The 22,508-nt window shown below is 50.5% G+C and overlaps 10 protein-coding genes across 10 annotated transcripts; 5 read left to right on the top strand and 5 right to left on the bottom strand.

Moving 5' to 3' along the window:
* Nucleotides 1-623: 623 nt before the first annotated feature.
* Nucleotides 624-1,378, bottom strand: A1O9_02152 (4-carboxymuconolactone decarboxylase; the record flags this gene model as incomplete). The annotated part of the gene is made up of 3 exons (XM_013407727.1): nt 624-1,025; nt 1,191-1,272; nt 1,323-1,378. 3 exons carry the CDS (start codon nt 1,376-1,378, stop codon nt 624-626), a joined length of 540 nt encoding a protein of 179 aa, XP_013263181.1.
* A 13-nt stretch (nt 1,379-1,391) lies between these two features.
* Nucleotides 1,392-2,686, bottom strand: A1O9_02151 (uncharacterized protein; the record flags this gene model as incomplete). The annotated part of the gene is made up of 4 exons (XM_013407726.1): nt 1,392-1,805; nt 1,861-1,942; nt 2,021-2,336; nt 2,395-2,686. The coding sequence occupies 4 exons, from the start codon at nt 2,684-2,686 to the stop codon at nt 1,392-1,394; spliced, it is 1,104 nt and encodes a 367-aa protein (XP_013263180.1).
* Nucleotides 2,687-4,268: 1,582 nt separating this feature from the next.
* A1O9_02150 (uncharacterized protein) lies at nt 4,269-5,614 on the top strand (the record flags this gene model as incomplete). The annotated part of the gene is made up of 3 exons (XM_013407725.1): nt 4,269-4,847; nt 4,901-5,222; nt 5,277-5,614. 3 exons carry the CDS (start codon nt 4,269-4,271, stop codon nt 5,612-5,614), a joined length of 1,239 nt encoding a protein of 412 aa, XP_013263179.1.
* A 682-nt stretch (nt 5,615-6,296) lies between these two features.
* A1O9_02149 (uncharacterized protein) lies at nt 6,297-8,080 on the top strand (the record flags this gene model as incomplete). Its single annotated transcript, XM_013407724.1, has 2 exons — nt 6,297-7,715; nt 7,784-8,080. 2 exons carry the CDS (start codon nt 6,297-6,299, stop codon nt 8,078-8,080), a joined length of 1,716 nt encoding a protein of 571 aa, XP_013263178.1.
* A 1,218-nt stretch (nt 8,081-9,298) lies between these two features.
* A1O9_02148 (uncharacterized protein) lies at nt 9,299-11,002 on the top strand (the record flags this gene model as incomplete). The annotated part of the gene is made up of 4 exons (XM_013407723.1): nt 9,299-9,538; nt 9,584-10,106; nt 10,212-10,718; nt 10,782-11,002. Coding segments are annotated over 4 exons (1,491 nt in total), but the record flags the coding sequence as incomplete, so codon positions are not given.
* A 3,257-nt stretch (nt 11,003-14,259) lies between these two features.
* Nucleotides 14,260-15,809, top strand: A1O9_02147 (uncharacterized protein; the record flags this gene model as incomplete). Its single annotated transcript, XM_013407722.1, has 3 exons — nt 14,260-14,871; nt 14,964-15,318; nt 15,400-15,809. 3 exons carry the CDS (start codon nt 14,260-14,262, stop codon nt 15,807-15,809), a joined length of 1,377 nt encoding a protein of 458 aa, XP_013263176.1.
* A 171-nt stretch (nt 15,810-15,980) lies between these two features.
* Nucleotides 15,981-17,093, top strand: A1O9_02146 (uncharacterized protein; the record flags this gene model as incomplete). The annotated part of the gene is made up of 1 exon (XM_013407721.1): nt 15,981-17,093. One exon carries the CDS (start codon nt 15,981-15,983, stop codon nt 17,091-17,093), a length of 1,113 nt encoding a protein of 370 aa, XP_013263175.1.
* Nucleotides 17,094-17,520: 427 nt separating this feature from the next.
* On the bottom strand, nt 17,521-17,943 carry A1O9_02145 (uncharacterized protein; the record flags this gene model as incomplete). Its single annotated transcript, XM_013407720.1, has 1 exon — nt 17,521-17,943. One exon carries the CDS (start codon nt 17,941-17,943, stop codon nt 17,521-17,523), a length of 423 nt encoding a protein of 140 aa, XP_013263174.1.
* A 646-nt stretch (nt 17,944-18,589) lies between these two features.
* Nucleotides 18,590-20,222, bottom strand: A1O9_02144 (uncharacterized protein; the record flags this gene model as incomplete). The annotated part of the gene is made up of 4 exons (XM_013407719.1): nt 18,590-19,101; nt 19,163-19,264; nt 19,323-19,885; nt 19,963-20,222. 4 exons carry the CDS (start codon nt 20,220-20,222, stop codon nt 18,590-18,592), a joined length of 1,437 nt encoding a protein of 478 aa, XP_013263173.1.
* A 1,165-nt stretch (nt 20,223-21,387) lies between these two features.
* On the bottom strand, nt 21,388-22,230 carry A1O9_02143 (uncharacterized protein; the record flags this gene model as incomplete). The annotated part of the gene is made up of 1 exon (XM_013407718.1): nt 21,388-22,230. One exon carries the CDS (start codon nt 22,228-22,230, stop codon nt 21,388-21,390), a length of 843 nt encoding a protein of 280 aa, XP_013263172.1.
* Between the last annotated feature and the right edge of the window lie 278 nt (nt 22,231-22,508).

Here is a 22,508-nt window from a genome sequence, read left to right as displayed (position 1 = left end):
TAATAATGGGACACCGCCAATGGCGAGGACCGAGTGCTCACTGCTCTCATACCAGTAGCAGTACTCGTAGGAGCCGCTGCTGCCACCTAAGGAGCGGCTGGGGGCCAGGAAGGCGAGGGGGAGGTAAGGTGGTTAACTTGGCGGCGTTGGTTATCGCCGTTAGTGGTGGGCTAAGGGCTTAAAGTGATGACAGGCGAGCCCAAGGGGGCCCCAGAGAACCTATGTTTGAAGGGTTGGGCCACTGATCCAGGGCAAAATAGGTGGGCGAATGGGTAATCGTGTACGGAGTACGGCACCCATACGGGGGACTTCAGGTAATAGGGCTGGCTGGCTCAATCAGGGTTTCCTGCAAGCCCAACTCCGATCTGTACAGTTCAAAGTCGGTAGACCCATTTTTATTGCTCCTTCGTAAACATCTCTGGCCTTTTGGCTGTAATTAAAAATAAATATGGCCTTTGACTCAGGCAGCCTAATCGGAGAACGGCTCTCTGGTGATCACTGATCGCTGATCATGCACCCATCACGTACGGGGTACCTCGTACACTCGCATGCCCGACTCGATGAATATGCCATCGACCATGTCAGCACCTGCTCCTACTAAGCTGGCTGCTTCACCATTCGAGTTAGGTGCTGGCGATTTTGCTTTTGTCTATGCCTTCTTCCTGCATCGATCTGAGCACTCCTTCAGCCACTCTGGTACCTTCAAGTGCGGCTGGCATGCCGCAATAGACAGCAACCTGGATCAAGGTCTCTCGGATTTCAACCTCGGTCGCACCATTGTTGATTGCACCTTTGACATGGACTGCCAGCTCTGCCATTCGATTAAGAGCACACAACATTCCAATGTTGAGAAGTGATCGAGTCTTGCGTTCCAAACCCTCACGCCGCCATACAACGCCCCAGCCCACTTCGGTCACCAACTCTTGCAGTGGCCGAGCAAAGTCTGAGACGTTTTGTAGTGATCTTTGAACATGTTCGGCTCCAACCACTTCTTTCCGGATTTGAATGCCTTCATCCCAAAGCGTCTGGTGAGCCTCAGTTAGTTTGTCTTTTGATACCATTTTGTATGGCAAAGCAGCGTGCAGCGTGAAAGTTGGATCAATTCATACACCCAGTTAAAGACAGTGTCAGATAGCGGATGGTATGTACGAATCCTGACTCCTGACATGCCAGGTGGAGGACTCACTTACGTGCTTTGGTAGGTCAGGATATGTACCACCCGGTACTGTACGGAGTACGGAGTACTGCCCGCACGCACCCGCATGGCAACCGCTGGTGAGCATATTATCATTAGGTTAGCACATCACGTGTAGCTCACTCACGTTCCACGTGAAAGGGCCTCAGACGAGGGCAAGGTCTGGCGCCGAGCTTTAGCCATGGTGTATCTATACCTAGGTACCCAATGTAGATGCTACGAGTACTTTGTAAGCTTTCTCACTATCCAAGATAGCGTCAAAACCCAGCATATCCATATTATGCTCAGGATCAAGCCACCTGAAAGCACTTGGCTTGGTATAATCCGCTGTTCTCAGCTCCGCGTCCCGCTTGACCTGTTCGGGTCCGTCAGACATGTGAAACATTTTTCGATTGCTGGTGGCAGCCTGAACGTTGGTCGTGGTGCGGGATTTGCGCAAGCTCTCGTAGAGCTTGAGAACAGCAAGGAGCGACTTCTCGGGACTTGCATCGGATTGGAATGCTCCAAGCAGTCTTCCCAGGACCGCACCATCCTCAACGGCCATGGCGGCTCCTTGAGCTTGATATGGAAGAGTGGGGTGGCATGCATCTCCTAGCAGGACCACGCTGCCCTGTGTTGTGTCAGTCATATCACCGTTCGGTTGCTCCTGGGACCAGTCTACTGACCCTCGTCCACGTCTCAAGCTCCCTATGGTGGCACAGCTTCCACTTTAACGCGGATGAAACACAAGAAATGAGTTTTTCGAGTCTGCGTACAGGAGAGATGGTAAGCGGCAAGCAGCACGAGCGCAGCAGACGCAATCTCGCATCGACGGTAAGAACTTACGTGGAATCCCAGCCGTCGAAAGTTGACCTCATCTCTTCTATATCTGCCTGCACCGTTCGCGCTGAGGGCGGGATATTGTCAGGGCGCAGCAAGACAAGATTGAATTGTTCTCCGCCGTGAACTGGATAGAAGACAGCATGTCTGTCCGGCCCAAACCAAATATTTACACTTCTGCGTGAACATAGCTCAGTCACCCGCACATTGTCTATGGCCAGCAGTTCAGCTCGATTGAACGTGGCTCGATAGGCTAAGTCTCCTGTCTCAATTGGCGGTGATAAAGTGCCCAGCAGCTTGTCTCGAGTTGTTGACCACAACCCTGAAAATGTCAATCCGAAGGCGATGATTTCAGGTGAGAAAGGTGGATGCTCTCCTACCGTCGGCGCCCACAATTACGTCGGCTTTGATGATCCTCTCGTCATCGAGAACCACATGTGGAATTTCAAAGTCGATGTCCACCACATTCGCACCGACGAGGACGCATACACCCGCTGCTGTAGCCTCCTCGAGCATGACTCCAACATATGCTGAACGATGAAGAACCCTTTTGATCGACGCTTTAAGAATGACCCGCTCGAAATTGGCAGATAGGACACACTTACAGCCAAGGACACCCGTATCTCTCGATACATCGATTGCCCAACTGTCTCTCCTGGAGAACATGGCCATCTGAATATCGTCTAATGAATATCTGTTCCAAAATGGTGGCATTCCGTTTCACTTTTTCTAGGATTCCAAGTGAACGACACACCCGAGCCCCATTTGGAGGAATCTGAATGCCGGCGCCAATCTAGAAGACACTGAACATCAGTACACTGCTAGTCCCAGATAGAGATGATCCAATGGCATCGTCGGAAAACAGGCCGCCGTACAGGCAAAATTTCAGGTGCCCGCTCGAGTACGTCCACTTCAATACCTTCCCGTCTACAGGCAAGAGCACAGGCCAAGCCTCCTAGGCCAGCTCCGACGACAACGACCTTCATGTGTTTTAGTCGATCAGGAGAGTGATATTGGCTGAGATGGTGGCTCAATCACTTGTCTTTGCCACGGTATGAGGTCAGTTCTTTCGAACAAGTACCTAAACCTCAATCAAGGGTCGCAGATGTTATTGTGGAAGCCAGTATCGATTCTAAGAATGGTTGCTAACTCCCCAGCAACATCTTTCTGGCCCGCTATATGTGTCTGAGCGGAGCTCCAATTGTACCTAGTACTTGGTAATAATAGTCACGTTTCACTGCGACCCCGAGGTTGTAGCAACCCCTCTCGATGGTCGAACTACCTGAACCAATTGCCGTGTTAGGGTTCAAGTAGAAATAAGCAAGAGACCGAGAAGGTTTCGCGGGCCTCTCGGAGGATTGCATGAGACTAGGTGATTAGACTTTCGACTGTTGCATGATGAAGTCACTATGTTGTTGACTCTGAAAATGCGAAACAATTAATTCCCTACACATAGTGAAGACTGAAGCACTAGCGTTGATAGTTTTATCTTACTCGTAGACACTCTACTCCCTACAACGTGCGGAGTACGACGGTGGTACATATCGAAAGCCCCACGAAAAATCCTTCGCCAAAGCGACCCATCCTCGATATCGATCACGCGAGTGGTCTCCTAGCTCCCACTCTCCACATACGAGACTCTGAGAATCGACTGTGCTTGCCAAATCACAGAGCATTGCAACTCGGTGAGGCTCTACTGGTGCATGTCCGTTACCCACCAATACAGCCTTTCTGTATGTGGCTTTGACCTTCGCTCGTGCTCCCACTTGGAACCGTCAAGGTGTTCCTTCTGCATAACCTCCAATTTTAGATAGGGAGGTATTATCCCGGTGTTCGCACGAAGTCAATCGTTGATCAGCCTAGCTCGACGCATATAAGATCAGTTCTTCTGAAGACTCACTTTCATTTACTCATCGACACGGCCACCCCCCTGCTGCTCTGCCTTTTTGCAGAAATGCCAACAAACTTGCCCCACATCTTATTCTTCAGGTCTGTTTTCTCTTTCTACGATGCTTCTCCACATCCGGGATTTCCCCATGCTGGCAAGGTCTGGGCTAGCAACTTCCACTAGCAACGTCCTTTCGGTAGGTTCGCCAGGAACTGTCCGTGTTCTGAGCCCATGCGCGGGGCTCATGTTGAACACGATTTCTGTATAAGTTCGGAATCCTGCTCGATCTGGCCAAGCCCCCCTTTCATGCTCCAATTGTCGCAAAAGAACATCTCACTTGACTAGTCACTCTTCAGTCTTCCAGAAATGCCCTCCTTAGATAAACCATGGGCCATCATCGTTGGCGCTGGTCCGTCTGGCTTGCTTCTCGCTCTCATTCTCGCAAAGAAGGGAATCCCGGTCCAAGTACTGGAAGCTTCGAGTAAGCTGGATGACTCGCCCAGAGCAGCATACTATGGGCCTCCCGCGGCGTACGAACTACGGCGTGCAGGAGTTATCGATGAGATCAGGAAGGATGGATTCGACCCTGTTATAATGTGTTGGCGAAAGCTAGATGGTACCTATCTTGCTGGATTCAACAATAGTCTCATGAAAGACGACCCTGATAGACTGGCATGTATGCCATTGGCCCAACTCGATCAGCTTCTCTACCGACATGCCACAGCGCAGCCTTCAGTGAAGGTGTCCTTCAATCACAAAGTCGTTGACATAGGACAAGACGATGAAAAGGCGTGGGTCGATGTGGAAACCCCCGAAGGTAACAAGCGTTTAGAAGCTACCTACATCGTGGGTTGCGATGGTGCTTCAAGCATCGTCAGAAGAAGGCTTTACCCCGACAAAGATTTCCCCGGCTACACCTGGGACAAACAGATTGTGGCCACCAACGTAAGTCGAATCGAGAATGTAGTTTAGAGATGGTCTTTCTAAGCATTGTCTAGGTCGCTTATCCGTTCGAGAAATTCGGCTATGAGGATGTTCAATTCTTCATTCATCCCGAGCATTGGCATATGGTGGCCCGCCTGACTAAGAACCCCGATCCAACTAAGTTAAGCTATTGGCGAGTGTCATACGGGGAGATTCCAGGTTTGACTGACCAGGAACTGATTGCGCGACAACCGATGAAATTTGAGGCGATGCTGCCTGGTCACCCCAAACCTGGTGAGTATGAGCTTGCAGCTATCAGTCCATACAAGATCCATCAACGATTGGTTAAAAGTCTCCACGTGGGACGATTTCTTCTCGCTGCTGACGCAGCACACAGTGAGTCATATCCGTTGTCGTAGAGAGTGACATGTTTGTTAACCGAGAGCGCAGTTTGCAATCCGTTTGGTGGGCTAGGATTGACTGGTGGCATCGTGGACATCGGTGGGCTATCTGATTGCCTCATTGGCATCTATGAAGGCAAAGCAGACGACACTATCCTAGATAAATATTCGGATGTCCGGCGAGAGAAGTTCCAAAAAGTGACTGACCCTGTGTCGACCGAGAACATTACGAGGCTGTTCAGTCAAGATCCAGAAAAGGCGCTTGAAAACGACTCCTTTTTGAAGATGCTCAACAGCATCAAAGACGACGAGAAGGCCCAGCTGGAATTCATGCGTGGCCCGTTCGCACTCTCATATGATTTTACCCAGCACTACAATACAAATTAGATGTGAGAACCTTGTTGGAAAAGCGTTGTGGGAAATGTGTTCCTGGATCTCTGGGAGGTGCAGAGTACGAGTAAAGGAGCAAGAAGCATTTTGTTGGACCATAGCTAGGCACTGACAGTGAAATTTACCAAGCGCCAGAATAAGACCATGACCAGTCAAAATTTAGGCGAAATCTCGAACCTTGCGCGAATCATTCGCATTTCCTTAGGCTTAGGCTGCACCCGGATCAAGGAGTTTCCCCGGGTTCCGGGGGGCGTGACGAGATCACATGTGGGCTCAACGTGGCTACTACTAGGCAGTACGGAGTAGGCTCTCAGTTCCCCCCGACGCGCATGCCACAGCTACTTCGATTGACTGAGCCCGCCAGTGTCGAGGACGTCATTTGATATGGCCGGAATTCAGCGCGCCTGAGTAGGAGCGAGTGCAAAGTGTAGGATGGGAGGTGCACCTCCCGTCAAGGTTCGACAGGTCCTGCAACGAAGATTTTCTACATTGCCAGTGCACACTCATCTTCGGACACAACCACAACCATTCTCCTCTTTTTTGTCTATCTCTAGATTGCAGCATCGCGCGCCCTAAGCCATTCTATATGTCGTCTGTGTCATAGACTAGAGCTCGCTGTCTCCGTCGCAGCACGAATTCCCCCCACCTTCGGTCGAAGAGCTCTTGATGCGCGCCAGTCATGAAACCTTCCGACCAAGGCCCGCTGTTGCGTCGAAAGTCCTCTACACCTCATTACCAAACCTTCGGCGGCATCTCTCCGCCCAAATCGCGAGGCCAGCCTTTATCTGAATCCTCCAATTCCTCTAGCCATGACCTCCACGACCAACGCCCCGACCATCATCATGCCTCCCCTCTACCCAAGAAACAGATGGCTATTCTTGCTATAATCGCCCTCTGTGAACAGACCGCGCTTAACTCCATCAGCCCCTACCTTCCTGCCATGGCATCGACGTTCCCAGAGGTCAACCCTCGAGAAGTCGGAGTCTATGTTGGCACAATCGCATCTGCATTCGCACTAGCACAACTAGCATCCAACTTTTTTTGGGGTTGGCTGTCAGATCATATAGGTAGAAAACCTGTGATATTGATGGGGACTCTGTTCACAGCGGCATGTTTCGTTGCGTTCGGATTCTGCAGAACCCTTTGGCAAGCGGTTTTGGTGCAGGCCTTGATGGGTCTCTTGAACGGTAATCAGGGTGTCGTCTCGACATGCCTGGGAGAGATCACCGATCGCAGTAACCAGTCGCAGGCTTTTACTTATCTGCCAGTCCTGTACGGCCTTGGAGGTATCACCGGGCCCATCATCGGTGGCTTGCTCGTGTTTGAGAACAATCCCTTCGACAAGTCAAAACCTAACCCATACCCCTACCTACTGCCGAATCTGCTCTCAGCCGCCATTCTCGTTGTGGATCTGGTCTTGACTACCATTTTCCTGGAAGAGAGTCTGGAAGAAGCACAGTACCAGGAACCTCTGGGCACGAGGGTCCGCAACCTCTTCACCTGGGTGTGGGAATTTACAAGTTCGAGCAGACCATCATACCTACGGCGGAGAACCAAATCCCACCACAGTCATGAGACTCAAGCCAATGGCATACTCGAAGGTTCAGATGACGAGGACAGCGTTTCCAGCCATGACCAGCCTACGTTTTTCCACTCTACACAGGAGCTGAAGACTAGTGACGTACTTAACCGTGATACCATCCTGCTCCTTTTGACTTATCTCATCTTTCAGCTATCCAACATCTCTTTCAACTCTCTATACCCCATTTTCGCACAGGCTGCCCCCCCGACTGGTCGTGACTTGGCCCCTGATGAGATAGGACTCTCCCTTGCCTTCGCTGGGGTGGTGACAATTCTTTTCCAAGTCGGCCTCTTTGGAAAATTGCGGGAGAAGGTCGGCAACCGGTGGGCTTACAGAGCCGGGTTCGGAGGGTTCGTGATTGCATATGTTTTCATGCCATGGGTTGGATACAAAGGGGGCAACCAAGGGCAGTGGGCAATCTCAGAAGGTGCTGGTTGGTTATGGTTCGAGATCTGCATCGTTCTACTCGTCAAGACCGTCGCCGCGGTGGGTGGCTTGACGAGTGCTTTACTGTTGGTAAGTTCTACCGCCCCCCTTATCTGGAGTCCGGGGAAATTGCAATCAGCGACTAACTCGGTAGATAGATCACGAATTCTGCTCCCAACCACAATGTTCTAGGCACCCTCAACGGACTAGCACAGACCCTCTCAGCTGCTGGACGAGCTGTAGGTCCTTTTGTATCCGGGGGCCTCTTCTCTCTCGCAACTAGAGTTGAACCGAAAGGCGAGGCTCTCGCCTTTGGCTTATTCGGGGGCATTGCCTTCGTTGGCTTTGGCCTTAGCTTTGGGATAAAATCATCCAATCTCGAAGCCGCAGGATGGGAGACGGATGATGACGAAGATGACGCCAGCGATAAATCTGATGAGGAGGAAGACGTATAAGAAAGAAAGAAAGAAAGAAACCCCACGGCCTCGGCCATACAAGAAAGAAAATAACCATGAAAGTATACGATTTTGTGATAGAGGGAACATCACCATTTAATACTTTTAGGAGCAGAAATCTTGAACTCCTGATTTTACGGGATCTGAGAGACGAGGTCGTGACTGACTACCAAGCTAGTCTTGATAAACCTGATGCCATCCGTGCCTCCTAGCAGCAATCTGCAGAGCACCATTTGTAAAACCACACAGGACGCATACGGAAATTGTCAAGATGTTAGCTGTTGTATGTGTAAAAGCTCCTCAACGCAGCTAAGCAACTATAATGCTTAGACAATGCCATCCTCGCACACCGTCCCTTGCCTCAGACATTCGATCAACGCACAGAGGCTCCAAAAGAACCAATTGACAACGCGGAGATCTCCCCAAAGTGCAATGAAAGGCTGCAAGATCAAACAGTAAAAGTGGTTAGAAGGTCAGAAGGCTAGAAACAGGCTCTTTGGTTTTTTTGTACGCCTTGTCGCTCACTTCTGAGTCTGAGGCCTAGCCTGACGGATCTACCACCCACTTGGCTCATCCAGCGTCTTCGGCAGAGTGTCACATCATCCTCGACCTCCCTTCGTTCGCTCACCCGCTCCCCTTTCCATTACTACTACCGGTAGCACCAGTAAGGCCGTCTTCTTCGGCTCACGCACGCCTACCCACCCACCCACAACCCAGAATCAGACCCAAGAACAAAGTGTCTCAGGCCGAAGACCCCAAGAAAAGATGTTCTACTTGCCCTCCACCCGTCGCTTCATCCTGCCCGCACTAGCAGTGCTGGCCGTGCTCACGCTCACGCAGCTGCTCATCACACGATATAACCCGCATTCGCAGCACCAAAACCTCTCATGGTCGCAGGAGGCAAGGCTGCTGCACGCCGCCGCCCTGAGGAGGCAGACCACACGTGGTGTGTTGATATCATCATCAGCGGCTGTGTCAGTGGGTCGGAACCACACCGTGTCTTTTTGGGGGTTGCTTGGGCATGATCACCAGGATGGCTTTGGCTATGGCTATGGCTATGGGAGTGAAGCCGGTGCTGAGCAGGAGCTTTGGGCCGCTGCGTACGATCCTACAGCTCCTCTCCCGGCTGCTACGGCTTTGCAGCAGCAGGACCAGCGGCGTCGTCGGTTGCTCCCACGTGTAAACTCCCGGATCCTGCCATTCCTGGCCTGCGCTCCCAACGCCGTGAATCGGCATACATCGCACCTGCGCCTGTCAGCCGAGATGCACGACATCAGCATGACGCCCACGTCTTCTGGCTCCCATGATGAGGAGGCGCGGTTCTTCAACCCCGCTATGATCCCGCTGCCATACTGGTCTTCGCCGTCGCGGTCGGCCGGCCCGAAATATGTGCTTGTCTCCCGTCTCGTCACCACGGGGTATCATCAGGAGTCGCATATTTGTCTCGCGGATATTTGTGTGCCCCACGATGAGCAGCGGCAGAGCCCCGATCTGGACACGGAGACGAACACGAACGCAAGCAAAGTCCTTCCGCTGGACACGCGCGCATGTACGGCGTCAGATCTGTCCATGCTGGGCGGCCGCGGAGGCATGCGGTGCGTGACGGAGCCCGTGAAGATCAACATCCCATCGACACCGGCTGAGCGATGCGACACCGCGTGGCTCGCATTCCCCGATATCCCTGGTTTCCACGACCCGCGGGTGTTTTGGAGTGGGAAAGGCGAGCCGTTGATCCTGGTCAACAGCGCCAGTCGGTACGGCTGCCTCGGGCTGTGGGTTGTGGATCTCCGGAGAGTCTTTCCCGAGTTGGATAAGGTGTTGGAGCCACGCCAGCGACTGCGGCAAAACCAGAGAGAGCAAGGCACGGGAGGGAAGGGCAGCAGCAGCACTGGTACGATGTTGATGAGTTATCCGCACTTGACGGAAATCACGCGCAATCCGAGATCGAGTCGAAGTCTTGTCGAGAAGAATTGGGTCTTGTGGTTTCCAAATCACGAGGAAGCCTATGTTCAGTACGATATGCTAGGTAGAAGCCCTCTACAAGAGGATGACACGGGCTTGAACAGAACCCTGCTGGTGAATGGGACGACAAGAGCCCATAGAAATACAACAACGATCAAGCGAAGAGGAGGACGAACATTCGCCAAACTTACCGGCAACGGGCTTACCACGCGTAACTTGACCTCACCCTACGAGCTGCCCTGCTTCACCGACGCCCAAGAAAAAGACAAATTTGGAAACCCGGGTCGCTGGCATCAAGGCTCAAACGCACTGAGACTGCTTCTCTGCACGCGTGCCGAGGCTCGGATGGGGCAATGTGAGGAGGAGCAAGCAATAGAAGATGGCAGATCAATACATTTCGCGGTCGTGCACCGGAAATTCAGCAATGTGATCCACCTACCATTGAGGTATGAAAGATACGTGCTTCTCTGGGAGAGCAGGAAGCCATTTCAAGTTGTGGGGATGAGTAAGTTCCCTTTGTTGATGAGGGAAGAACGGGCGAAACCATGGAGTGATGCTGAAAATTGGCCGGGAATGGGAAATAGGAAAGCCAAGACAGGGGGGAATTGGACACTAAATCAGGATGGTGGATTATCAGGTCGACCCAATGGCAAGGTACAGGATCACACGCAGTCCCGTGGCCGTGCTGATGGTAGCAATAAGAAAGGCCATGAGTCGGACTTTGTCAAAAGGGAGGGAGATTTCACCTATACCCCCGGTCTCACATGGGCGTGGAAGCCTCATTCCCCAGGACTTGGGGAAGACGATGAAGATGACATCGACCACATGTCGCGCCTGGGGGTGGGGTACCTTGGTGATGAAGTCCTTGTGGGGATTGGGGTGGATGATGTCTCTCAAGGCTTTGCAAAAGTCAAAGTCGAGGACCTTCTGCAGTGTTTGAGACTATGTCCTGGTGTGGGAATGGCTGACCATGTTTTTCCAGAGCAGTCAGCGCATGCAAATCATGAGGGATCTCTCTCTTCAGAATAAGACTGTTAGAGGATGAGAGTTAAAATTGGAGCTTGAGTTTGATGGGATATTAAGTGCGACAATACCGTGTAGCCAGCAGGTCCTCAGGTATTAAAATATGGGTGTGGTGAAAGTAAACACTGTTGAACCCTCAGAGCAGCTCTCAACGTTAACAGCGACTGCCAGAGTCTGAGGATAATGACAATCCCATATTTCAGAGAGAATCACGATCCAAGAGGCTCGGCTGTCTCAACTTTGGCTTTTCGGACTTGAAATCTTCATTGGGTAGTTTGTTTAGAGACCACCCCTCGTTCTTGGGTAGAGAATGTAAAAACACCACTGGTTACACAGATCGCCAGTCTGATGCTTGTAACGAACAGATTTCCGGGTATCAGAGATGGAGAACGAGGCAACACCTGCCATGACCGTCGGTATTCCATAGCAAAAGAACTGGTTCTCGGCTCAGATTGAAAACTGCAACATTTAATCCTCATAGGGCGTGCGTAAACAGAACGGGCTGAGTTTCTTGCTAGCAGGAAACTCGACCACAGGCGTGTAGCACTTCAGAGAACAACCTTGACAGGGTCGGCGCCTCGGAGGTGTGCTTAGGTCTTGTCTTCATTGCCTCATGTTCTTTTTGCTTTGGAAAAAGGTATCTCAAGAGATTGAAACCGAACAAAGCTGCCTTCAATGTTCCAGCTGCCTTTGCTACAAGGCTAGTCTCTCCTTCCCCTAGCACCAACAGATTCCCATGCTCTTTCAAATCGAGCACCATGCTCATGCGGACATCAGGATCGCAATATCTCGGTACTTGGAAATATCGCGGGGACTGAGGTTCTCACAAGGACGGTGCTCACGACGGGGAGGTCGGCGCGAGGGCGAAGTCAGTAAAATGACATTCGGAGACGCGTGGCCATGTCGTTTATTCAAAAGGGCACACAAAGCGACTTTCGACGTGAAGTCTGAAGATGAAGGAGAGGAAATATGCTGCTTGGCGTGAGGCTAGCGCTGAGGCTCGACGACAAGCTTTGTTGCAATTCACTGTCTCTGCAAGATCACGTTCTCTTCCTAGATAAAAGACGGTCTCGGGAGGCTGCATCTCTTCGATCTCTGTTCTTCCTGTCGTTCACTGGGTTGGGAGAGGGGGCAAGTGACAAAGCGGCTCCTTGCAGCAAGGAATTCCATTGTCAACTTGGCGTCTCCTCTCCGCCCCATCAGCTGGGGTTTAGCTCGGTTGTGTTGCGAAGAATGTTTTTGTTTCGGCATCGAGATTGGACCTAGAGAAAACAGAATTCATCAGTACCCAGTTCTTTCGTACGACGCTCTCTTGACTTACCCTCGGACTTGATGATGAGAAGGAAGGGATTGCTCGTAGGTTCCTGGTGGTCGACGCGCGCTAAAACGTGAACGCTGCTGGTCGGAAATCTCACGCTCATCATGAGCTAACTTTGGCCTAACTTGACGGCCTAACTGCGTCAAGTTAGGCGTCATTGGACCTTGGCGCCAAGCCCGCTAGTTAGGTTGATAGATGAGTCTTATGATGTACCACCTCTCCCACTTAGACAATATCATCCACTCCACACCCGCCAATCCAGCAGTGCATAACCTCTCTATTCTCTACGAGTCATTAGCGTCCGAGAGCTCAGGGATACCAAGAGAACAAGGAAGCCACCCTCGGCCTCCACCTTCACGAATAGTTTGGCAGCTTGAGTTGGAAAGGGTTGCTGCCTTGAGGGTCACAAATGGAGTGTCGAAAATAGGTATTAGTTACTAGTACTTCTTGTAGGACTCCTACGGAATACAGTCTCTCCGCCCAACACCCACGTGAAGTCAAGCCTGTGTCCATCACATCTAGCCTTACTTAAGCACCAAACCTGTCCAACAGTGATGGTAAGACCGGTTGGTTGAACTCACTATCTAGAATCCTCCCTTCGATATCAACCACTTAGCATGACTTCTGCAAGTGGTCTGTGCCGTTCTCCTCGGACCTCGCGATCGCTAGCCTTGGAAAATGTTCAAAACGAAGCGGCCACACAACACCACTGCAATCGAACGCCATGGCTTGTTTGTTCTCTTTCCTCCCTCAGAGGGAACTTGGGATGTTGAGTACGTAATGCTTTAGAGCTGTCTTGTTCCTTCAGCATTTAACACGGCTATCAGCATTGTTGTAGTTCACGGCCGGGGGTGGCGATGCCTACACCGCCTGGACACCTGACAACAGGATAATGTGGCCCGAGACTTCATCCCCAGGTGATTCCTACTGCGAGGGTAATGACCTTTGGATATGATTCCAAATGAGTCTCTAGTCCATCAACCGCGGATATCAAGGACTTCGCTCTTGATTTACTGAATCGCCTGCGAAATAAGCGTTGGTCTGCCGATGTAGGATCTATCGTTTCGAGACCTCTGGAACCCGTATTTGCTTATCTTTCACTAACAGGCAATGAACCACCCAATCGCATTCATATGCCATTCGCTAGGCGGCATAGTCTGCAAACAGGTAGGATAGACAGTCCCACTGGCATTTGCCTGTGCTAAACCGGAGGCAAGGCTCTGCTTCTGGCTCGATCATTACCATTTTGCACAAATATCTTCGAAAAGACTTCCTCCATATTGTTCTTCGTCGGTATGCCTCAATAATTGCCTGACCGTGCCTGCTAGTCATTGCCTAGGGATTTCCGCATCGTGGATCGCGCGTTGCATCGTGGGCCACTGTGGTGGGCAATTTCATTAATACGAGTTCCTTCCACAAACCAATCCAGAGAGGCCTCCTTGCAGATCTTTCCTTGAGTTCTCGAATATTAGCTGACATCTCTACTGCGTCCAAAGAGATTGTTGGAGATATTGATCTGAAAACATTTTATGAGACTGCAATTATGCTTCCCCTCAAGGGCCCCGTAGTCGAGCGAGATTCTGCGGTACTAGGATTGCCACTGAGCAGATCATCCCGATCGCTGCGAATCATCGTGAAATGGTCCACTTTACAAGCATTAACAGTGAGAAATTTGACTCGGTGAAATTCGCCTTGAGGGAGGCCAAGGAGGGGAGGCCAATAGATTCCAGAAGCGTAGAGAATGGTAAGAGTGTTCATTCAGAGATCATTATTATAAGGGCATCAGGCTGATTATGACCAGCGATCTCATATCTCACAAAACAACTGAGTATTGCCGACTATGATACACAATTAGCTCGTGTCTCTCTACGATATAATGGAACCTGAATGGCTCTCATCCTACTTAAGCTTCGTTGCGTGGCTTACAGAGTCTCAAAATGACATGTTGTGGCTACGTGGCTATGCGGGTGTTGGCAAATCCGTCATCACAAAGTATCTGATCATAGATGTCTTGAAAGCGAAGTATATCGAATCGAGGAAACTGCCTTCCTGTGATAAGGAGCAGAGCTTAAGGCATGGCGACTTTCTTGCATACTTTTTCTGCAGTGAACGTAGGAGACACTTGCAGCCAGAAAGTAACATACTGATGTCGACCCTGCATCAGCTTCTCAGTGCTGCACCACAGGATGTTTCCAAAGCCTTTCAGGTCTATCGCAGATCATCATTGATTTATTCGTTTCTCTTCCAGCCAGAAGATCTATGGGATGCTGTTAAATCGGCACTAGTGGCCACAAATTGGACTACCATCTATCTTGTGTTCGACGGTCTCGATGAGATGTTGGCAGAGGATCTGGAGGACTTTTCAAAGGGTCTGAAAGTTTTGGTGGAAAGAGTGACGCCTCGAATCGAGCCACGAAGTCTTAAAACATTGATCACAAGCCGTCCGATTGCGAACTTGGACATGAACTTCTCATGCCCTTCAATCTCAGTTCGTAGCGTAGCGAAGGAGACGTCAAGCACTTTGTTCTAGGCAGCAAAAATCAATTGAGCGAAAGATCTGTGCTACCAGCACAACTACAGATGGACATTGTTGATCGTATCTCAGAGAAAGCCAATGGAATGTTTCTGTGGGCCGTTCTCGCATGGTACGAATTATGTCGAAACGCAAGACGGGCGGAAGATTTCGCTGCAAATCTCCTGGAGCTTCGAAAGCTTCTTGCAACGCTTGAAATGCTATACGAGAATATCCTCAATCGACTACCTATCTCCTCTCGCCAGCTGGCACTGAAGACCGTTTCCCGGCTCACTTTATCAGCTCGACCATTACACGGTGATGAGTTGCGATTTGCGATCGCAATGGCTGAGACCACCGACAGCTATGAAACTGCAGTGAGACGGATGATTGCTCGACAAAAGTTGAAACACTGTGTCCTGAGTTGATGAGCATTGGCGCAGATGGTTATGTGCAGTTTGCTCATTCGTCAATCAAGGACTTCTTTCTGAGTCCCGACACCAGCGCACAGTATCGCATTGATCCCCGTCAAGCTGCATTCCGCCATTGCAATAGCTTGTGTTCAGTCCCTTTACATGCCAGGTTTTGATGTTGAAAGCATACAAGCAGAGCTTACCGAGACGGAAGGATCCTCCGAAAGCCAGATGGTTGGTCTTCCATGGCGGTATCTTCTACTGCCGGACGCTGTGACGAATTGGTACTATCATGCCAGCATGGCGGGTGAGGATTTGAAGGTCTGGACCGCTTTCAAAACACTACTGGAACATGGTAATAGTACTAAGCTATGGCTGATGTTGGCTCTCTATGAAGGTTCGTTGTCTGCACAGAGAGGTTGGAAACTCAGCAAACATTTCTGGAATGGCTTCGCCAACCCATCTGCAATTCACATCGCCGTCTTCCTGGAGAACGCATAGTTCATCAAAAAGTTAATCGAGAGTGGGGCTTCAATCAATGAGCGGAACACACGATGGAAGAATACATCCGAACAGTATCGCAGGCCTCGGATGGCTGTCGGCGGTACGGCCCTCCATACCCCTAGCCTCGATCGTGAGCTGCTCCACGTACTCCTTAACCTCGGGGCAGACATGAATGAGCCCGACGTAAATGGCTTCAGTGCTTTATCAAACACTGTTGATGAAAACGATGAGAATAAGGTTGTCATGCTGTTGGAATTTGCCAAAAGCCAACCTGGTGTTACCTCGATTGCCGGATATGATCTCAACATTCTCAATCAGGCAGCGGGCATGACGATGAAAAGGGCCGTCTTGGAGATATTAGATAACCCACTTGTTGACTTCTCCCATGCTCGCTTCCAGGGTAAGGATGGTAGCATCCTGGGAACATACCACACGACTCCCCTTGAACATGCTTGCGTTCTTGGAATGACCACGATGGCAACCCTGATGATGAGTCATCCACGTATGGTGGCAGCGCGGAAACGAGTGGAACTGAGATCGCCATGCAGAAACCCAACTTCAGGGGCCTTTCTGACGACCCTCCAACATCGGGGTGATTTGACCCTTATTGCTCTTCAGAACTTCCAAACTGATCTCGACCATGAAAGAGATATGGACAGGAGGACGATTTTCATGCACGCGGCAATGGAAGAATGGCACCATGTTCTAGAATATTGCGTGGATCGCCTGTCCAAATCCAGGTTAAAAATTCAAGACAAAAATGGACGAACAGCACTTCACCACGCAGCTCAGACGCGAAATTGGTTTGGCACAACTAGATTACTTGCTGCAGGAGCTGACCTTTATATGGAAGATGATGAAGGAATGACCCCAGCGCATGCTGCAGCTGAGGCAGGCTCCGAACGTGTACTCCGAATAATGATTGAAAATCGAGCATTCGGCGTTGACTGCATCGACCACAAGAAACATAATGTACTGCATTATGTTGCGGCATGGAATTTATACTCAACAGCCGAGACCTTGATTGAGATTTCTCCACACCAAGGATCGGCAAATGATACTAACGGACGCACTCCAGTTGATTTAGCAGCGCTATTCGGATCCAAGGCTGTCCTTGCATTACTACTTTCGAAAATTCTGGTGGACATTAATGCCAATGACTATGCTTGGAATAGGCTCCTCCATCTCGCGGTCGAAAGTCAGGTTGAGTCCTGCATCGGAGATCTCTTGTCTCGAAAAGACTTAAAACGCGATGCAGAAATGGGATACATTCCCCTATGATATTACCTGGAACTTCAAGGACCAAGTACAAGCGGAGCGTATCAGGATTATGTTGGACGATGCCGGCTGCTCAGGATCCAAAAATTGGTGTCGAGAACCTCCACACGCGGCCTGCCAGGGTGTCCTCAATCCTGAAGTGGCTGAGCCGATCCGAGATCCGTGGAACTGGAAATTAGTAGTGCGAGATCGCTGAATTTGGACACTGGCAACAGGGTCTGACTGGATCGAGAAGTATGAGATGGAAGATAGAGCTATGCGGGTGAAGCCACTACCACCTCCACTGCCACCCCGGCAACTGAGTATCTGAGAGAGCCACTGTCCAAGCGTATAGACAACTAGGATAAGAAGGCCATTTCTACTTGGCGGGAGACACACGATCTAGTTGAAGCACATTCAATTGCCGTTGACTCCGAGCTTGCCCTTCTGTTCAGGCAGTCTTAGCCTTGCCCGCGTCACTTTTATCTTTCAGTTTATACTCCTCCTCTGTGACCGGGTCCAGCCAGGTAGTCTTTCCGCGACTGATAGCAAGGTGCGTCATCATACTCCCCTCATCGGCACCATGCCAATGGGTCGTCCCCGGCGGCGCCCACACAATATCTCCCACCGAAAGGCGATGTGGCTCTCCACCTTTGTCACAGATCCATCCCGAGCCGACCTTGACCTCCAGAACCTGCCCGTTCTCATGTGTGTGCCAGTACGTGCGTGCGCACGGCGTGAAAGTCACGTTGGCGATTACGATGCCCTCGTCCGTCAAAACCGGGTCCGCCCACACTTCGCCCGTGAATGTCGCCCCCCGCTTTTCCGTCGCGACGCCAGCGGCGCGTGAATGGCGGATGATTGTCATTGGCATCTTGAATGCGGTCGCGTTCTCGTCTTGATACGGTGTTTTTTGTCTAGTCAAATAGCAGCGTATTCGTTTCCAGAATGTTCAAGACCATGCAATCCCCCTTGTTGTTGATAGATATATAAAGACTTGGACGGATGGGCCAGCTTTGATATTAGCCGAGAGCGATGTCCTGCGTTTTGGGGCATTTGGAGACTCTCCGCATCGGACCCTCCATCTGTTGGTTGCGTCTACCGATAAGTACCGAAGACTCCTGTAGGAACGAGAAGCTACGACGCCTGTTCTAATTAACTGTTTAGATACCGAGAATCAATGAGCGCTAATAGCTTAACTACTTGACTCGCCAGATTCTCCAACTTTGCTCTGGGTATGTAAGGAGTATTGGGTTCCAACCTCCAATGCTTCTGAAGTCATTGCATTATTCATGTGGGGATATGTATACAATGCTCCAAGTCTTCTCTGGGAAAATCTGCTAATAATAATAATAATAATAATAATAATAATAATAATAATAATAATAATAATAATAATAGAGTCTCGCCCAGTCGCAAATATTTTATATTCATTGCGATCTTCTTTCACCACGAAACACCCACTGACTAGCTGATACCAAGTTTACAACGGAGTCGCAATGGAGGTTATTTCGACAATATTATCTGAGCTGACCGATAGATTCCTTCCCCATGAGTTCGTACGGAGTCATGTCCAGGTTATCCACACTTCTCAGCGTCACCAAGGCTAAAGAAATGGCATCCTCTGCCTCCTCTCTTTCATCTTGCGTCGCCGATTGGAAGTCTGAGACGGTGGCTTTCAACTGGATCTCCCGAGCCTTGACACACGTGAGGTAGAATTGCATTTGAACAACCCGGTCGTTATTCTGCGACTTGATTGCGTTGGCGACTGCACGCTTCGCGTACTTTTCGGCTTCGTAGACGTAGTTCATTCTTTCTTGTGGTGTGAAATTTAGGAAGTGGCTCAGGAGGAGACAAGTCGACATCAGTTTGTTGTTGACACTGGCCAATTCTTTGGGTTTTGCTGGCGGAGATCGGTCGCGTTTGGCGTGGAGGACACGGAGGAAGTCCTCCTGCGCCTTTAGGAGGTCCTTGTGGCTGATGATATCACGGGGCTTTTTGAGGTTGCGATTTGCTTGCTCCATCAGTTCGGCTGTGCGAAGTTAGGACGATATCTTGACTTCAGCTTAGAGCTGCGCTGGCTTCAAGCTTACAGATCTCGGTATCAGTGAGTGTTTTCCTCTCTTGCGGCGGTGCTTTAGCCTGCTGAGCGTGAGATGTCGTTCGTTCGACACAGAATTTCCGGTTAGGCGGATCTATGCTGAGAATTAGTACAGAGGCATCGAGGGCCGAGCTTTAAGAACCGCTACCAACACCTCTTTTCCCGAAGGTTCTTGACACACGCAGCAAGTCGTGGTCTCGTTTCATGGCTCGTAAGATAAGTCCCCGTCGCCGCATCGATCGCCCCTGAATGTTGATACTCCGCCAGTCCAATGCCTTGGAGGCCTTGTTGCACGTTGAACCGGAAATATCGCGTGTTCCAATGCATCCTCCAGCGGCCGGAGACAGCCTCTTCCGTCTCTCTTGTCCCGGTGGCAACGTCTTTGAGGCTCTCAGTTAGAAATGTCCATGCTTTGTCACTGATTGGGTCGATGATTCGATTCCCGGTTCCGATCGAGATAAAACATTTCACTAGTGGTTCAAGCTGGCCGGTAGTCTCACACCAAATGTTGGAAGCTTCCGTCTCCAACTCCGCCGCTGGGTTGTTCGCTCCTATCGCTCCGTCGATGTAGACTCGGTCACCGATCTGAACAGAGTCGAAAAAGGTGGTTGCAGCTGAAGTGGCCATTGCTGCTTGCCAGATAGTAGTAGGCTCGGTGTGTTCGCTTATAAGAGGGTAGCTTCTTATCAGGCTAACGTTGTTCATTTCCTTCGCTCTGGAACAGACAAAGCTGTGGACAAAGATTGTTAATATGTATGCTCGATACCAGCCTGGAAAGGGGAGTCCGCCCACACTCTGCACTTCTTGACTCCCGTTTCTTCATTTTCCAGACAAAACGGTTCGTCGACCGAGATCTTGTGGCCAGTAGCAGCCTCACGGCCTTCAATCACAGTCTTCATCGCTTTCTCCAGTGTTTTGGAAGAAAATCGGGACTTAATCTTTCCTCGGAACCCGACCGAGAAGAAACTTTGCTTCTTCTCAAAGACGGTTTTCATGAGCTTTTTATATGCTTCGATGCACTCATCAACATCCATCTCGAGTCTCCCGAGCATTATAGCTATGAGTCTGCAGCGGTCGAGTCAGCGCCTACGATGCACGTCTTTCAGCCATCGGCCGGCTAGCTCACCCTCCAGTGCTCGTGCCACCGATGAGATCAAAAATCTCACAAGGCTTCAGACGTTCCAGATTCGCCTCTCGACGCTGCTCATTAAGTCTTTTCATCTGAAAGATCCGTAAAGTTAGTGTCTGTCGCGGCTGAGGCTCAATGGTCTGTCATAACAGATGTTGGCTCCCTTTGTCCACAATAAGATAGCGAGAAATCGTTGGATATACGTCTATCCCTCTCTTTTTGAAATTGCGCTAGACATCAGGAGAATGGTTGGATGGAGGTGCAACATACAAGAGCACGGAGGATATACAGAGTTGAGAGCCCCCTCACTCCTCCTCCATCAAGGGAAAGAAGACAGAGCCCTCTGGTTTCGAGGTCGTTGTCGCCATTGTCCTTGGTGGCCGCATCTCCCCGAGTCTCATCGTGAACGATCATTTACTTGTATGTGAGTTGCTTAAAGATGAGCCTCAAGCCTAGCTGTGTGGCAATGCACCTAAAGCAATTGGAAGGTTTGGGTAAGAAGTAGAGAAATAACAACAACAACAAGGTTCTGCTGCTCGCCCTCCTGGAGATGATGAGGCTGCTCCCATATGTACCTGTCACATTTCAAGCGCAAGTTTCTGCTCATGATCTTATGCAGGAGTTGGGACTGTAGCAAGGGGTACTTGGAATCTTTGTTACTAGTTACAGCGCCTAATTCAGCCTCGTATTACAAGCTTCAATCGCCCAGGTCCAGCCAGTTCTGTGTCCACTAAAATATGATGTGACTTTGACATCCGAAACGGGCACTGCCATCTCCGTCAAAACGGTGGCTTGAGCCTCGACCGACTCAGAGTTTCAGTTCTTCGGTACCTCGTCCCCCCTTCTCATCCCTCATTGAAAGGGGTGAGCTACGCCACACGCATGCTATCGAATTTCGTATCGCACATTTCAAAGTTGAAAGCATCGGAAGTTAGGAGACTCTGTCGAGGCATCATGCTGCAGAGCCTCATCCTCTTCATGAACGAGGTAATTCGCCAGGCAATGAAAAATGCTAATTGATTCTGCCCTTGTTTTACTCATAGTCATAATATCCCATCCCAACCCAACCCCATACTCCACAAAGCGACCTAATGTCGAGGAGGGAAGTACGGCCCTGGCCCGATCGTCGACTGATAAGCGCGATTTGACGAAAGCGCACTCGGTGGAACTGCATAATGTGGATAGGTGGGGCCTATCATGACACTAGGCTGATTCACCTGGGATGCTGACTCGTCTTGATGTACCTCTGAATCTCCTTTCAATAAACCTAGCCATAACTTCTTCTTGTCCCGCCTGATTTTCCAAAATAGGAAACCTGCAACGATGCTGATTATGACGAACAGTGCACATGCGACTCCGAGCGCAATGGTCAGTGTCTTGTTCGTGGAGGAACTCGCGGTGGATGTTGTCTGTGATGAGTCGCTGGAAGAACTGGATGTTTCGCCGGGCTGGCTATTTGCTGTAGTGGCGGTGGATGCGGAATTGGTTTTCTTCGTACTTGTTTCCGCAATGTTCTGCACCGGGAGCGCGGTGAAACCTCTGTCTGTACAGTAGCTTGAGTAGATGCTCACCGCGTTTTCGAGGTTGACGGAATTGTCGCCCACCGTGCACAACTCGGCTATGCAGGATGAGAGCCAGTCATGACCTGCCAACTGCAGATCTCCACGGCAGTAGCAATCATCCACGGCAGCCCAGGTTTTGCTGCATGGGCTGTTCGGGCACCCGAGCGCACTCCCAAGCATGTCCGTATAGCAATCGATGTTGGCGTACCCCGTCGTGAAGCAATCTTGGACGCAGCTTTGTTGGAAAGAGAAGGCATCGAGTGTGAAAATTGACTGGTGCGCCGCTGCAGTCTGCGCTTCCGTAGAGCGGAGAAATAGACATAGGAACCAGATTGATTCAAGGAAAGCGAATGACTTGGAGGAGCACATCGTAAAGCTCAGCGAGAGAGACCGACAGTCTTGTCAAAGACTGATGAGAAAGCGGGATACTGAATAGGACACTAACAAATGAACAGTTTGTCTGTGAAAGTAGAATGAGGTGGAGGAGGATCGTTAATCTCTTCCTCGCTTGCGATATCAAGTCGTTCTAGATCCCTGATCTAGTATCAGAGCATGAAAGGGGGGTGCCATTTCAAGAGGGCATTCCTAGCACTGTTGACTCTTCCGGCCCATACTCGTACTCCGCGAATGTACAATGTGAACGGACA

The sequence above is a fragment of the Exophiala aquamarina genome, assembly GCF_000709125.1.
Source record: "Exophiala aquamarina CBS 119918 chromosome Unknown aczIA-supercont1.2, whole genome shotgun sequence".
In the NCBI taxonomy this organism is placed as follows: Eukaryota; Fungi; Ascomycota; class Eurotiomycetes; order Chaetothyriales; family Herpotrichiellaceae; genus Exophiala; species Exophiala aquamarina.
This window is presented reverse-complemented; position numbering and strand designations above follow the sequence as displayed.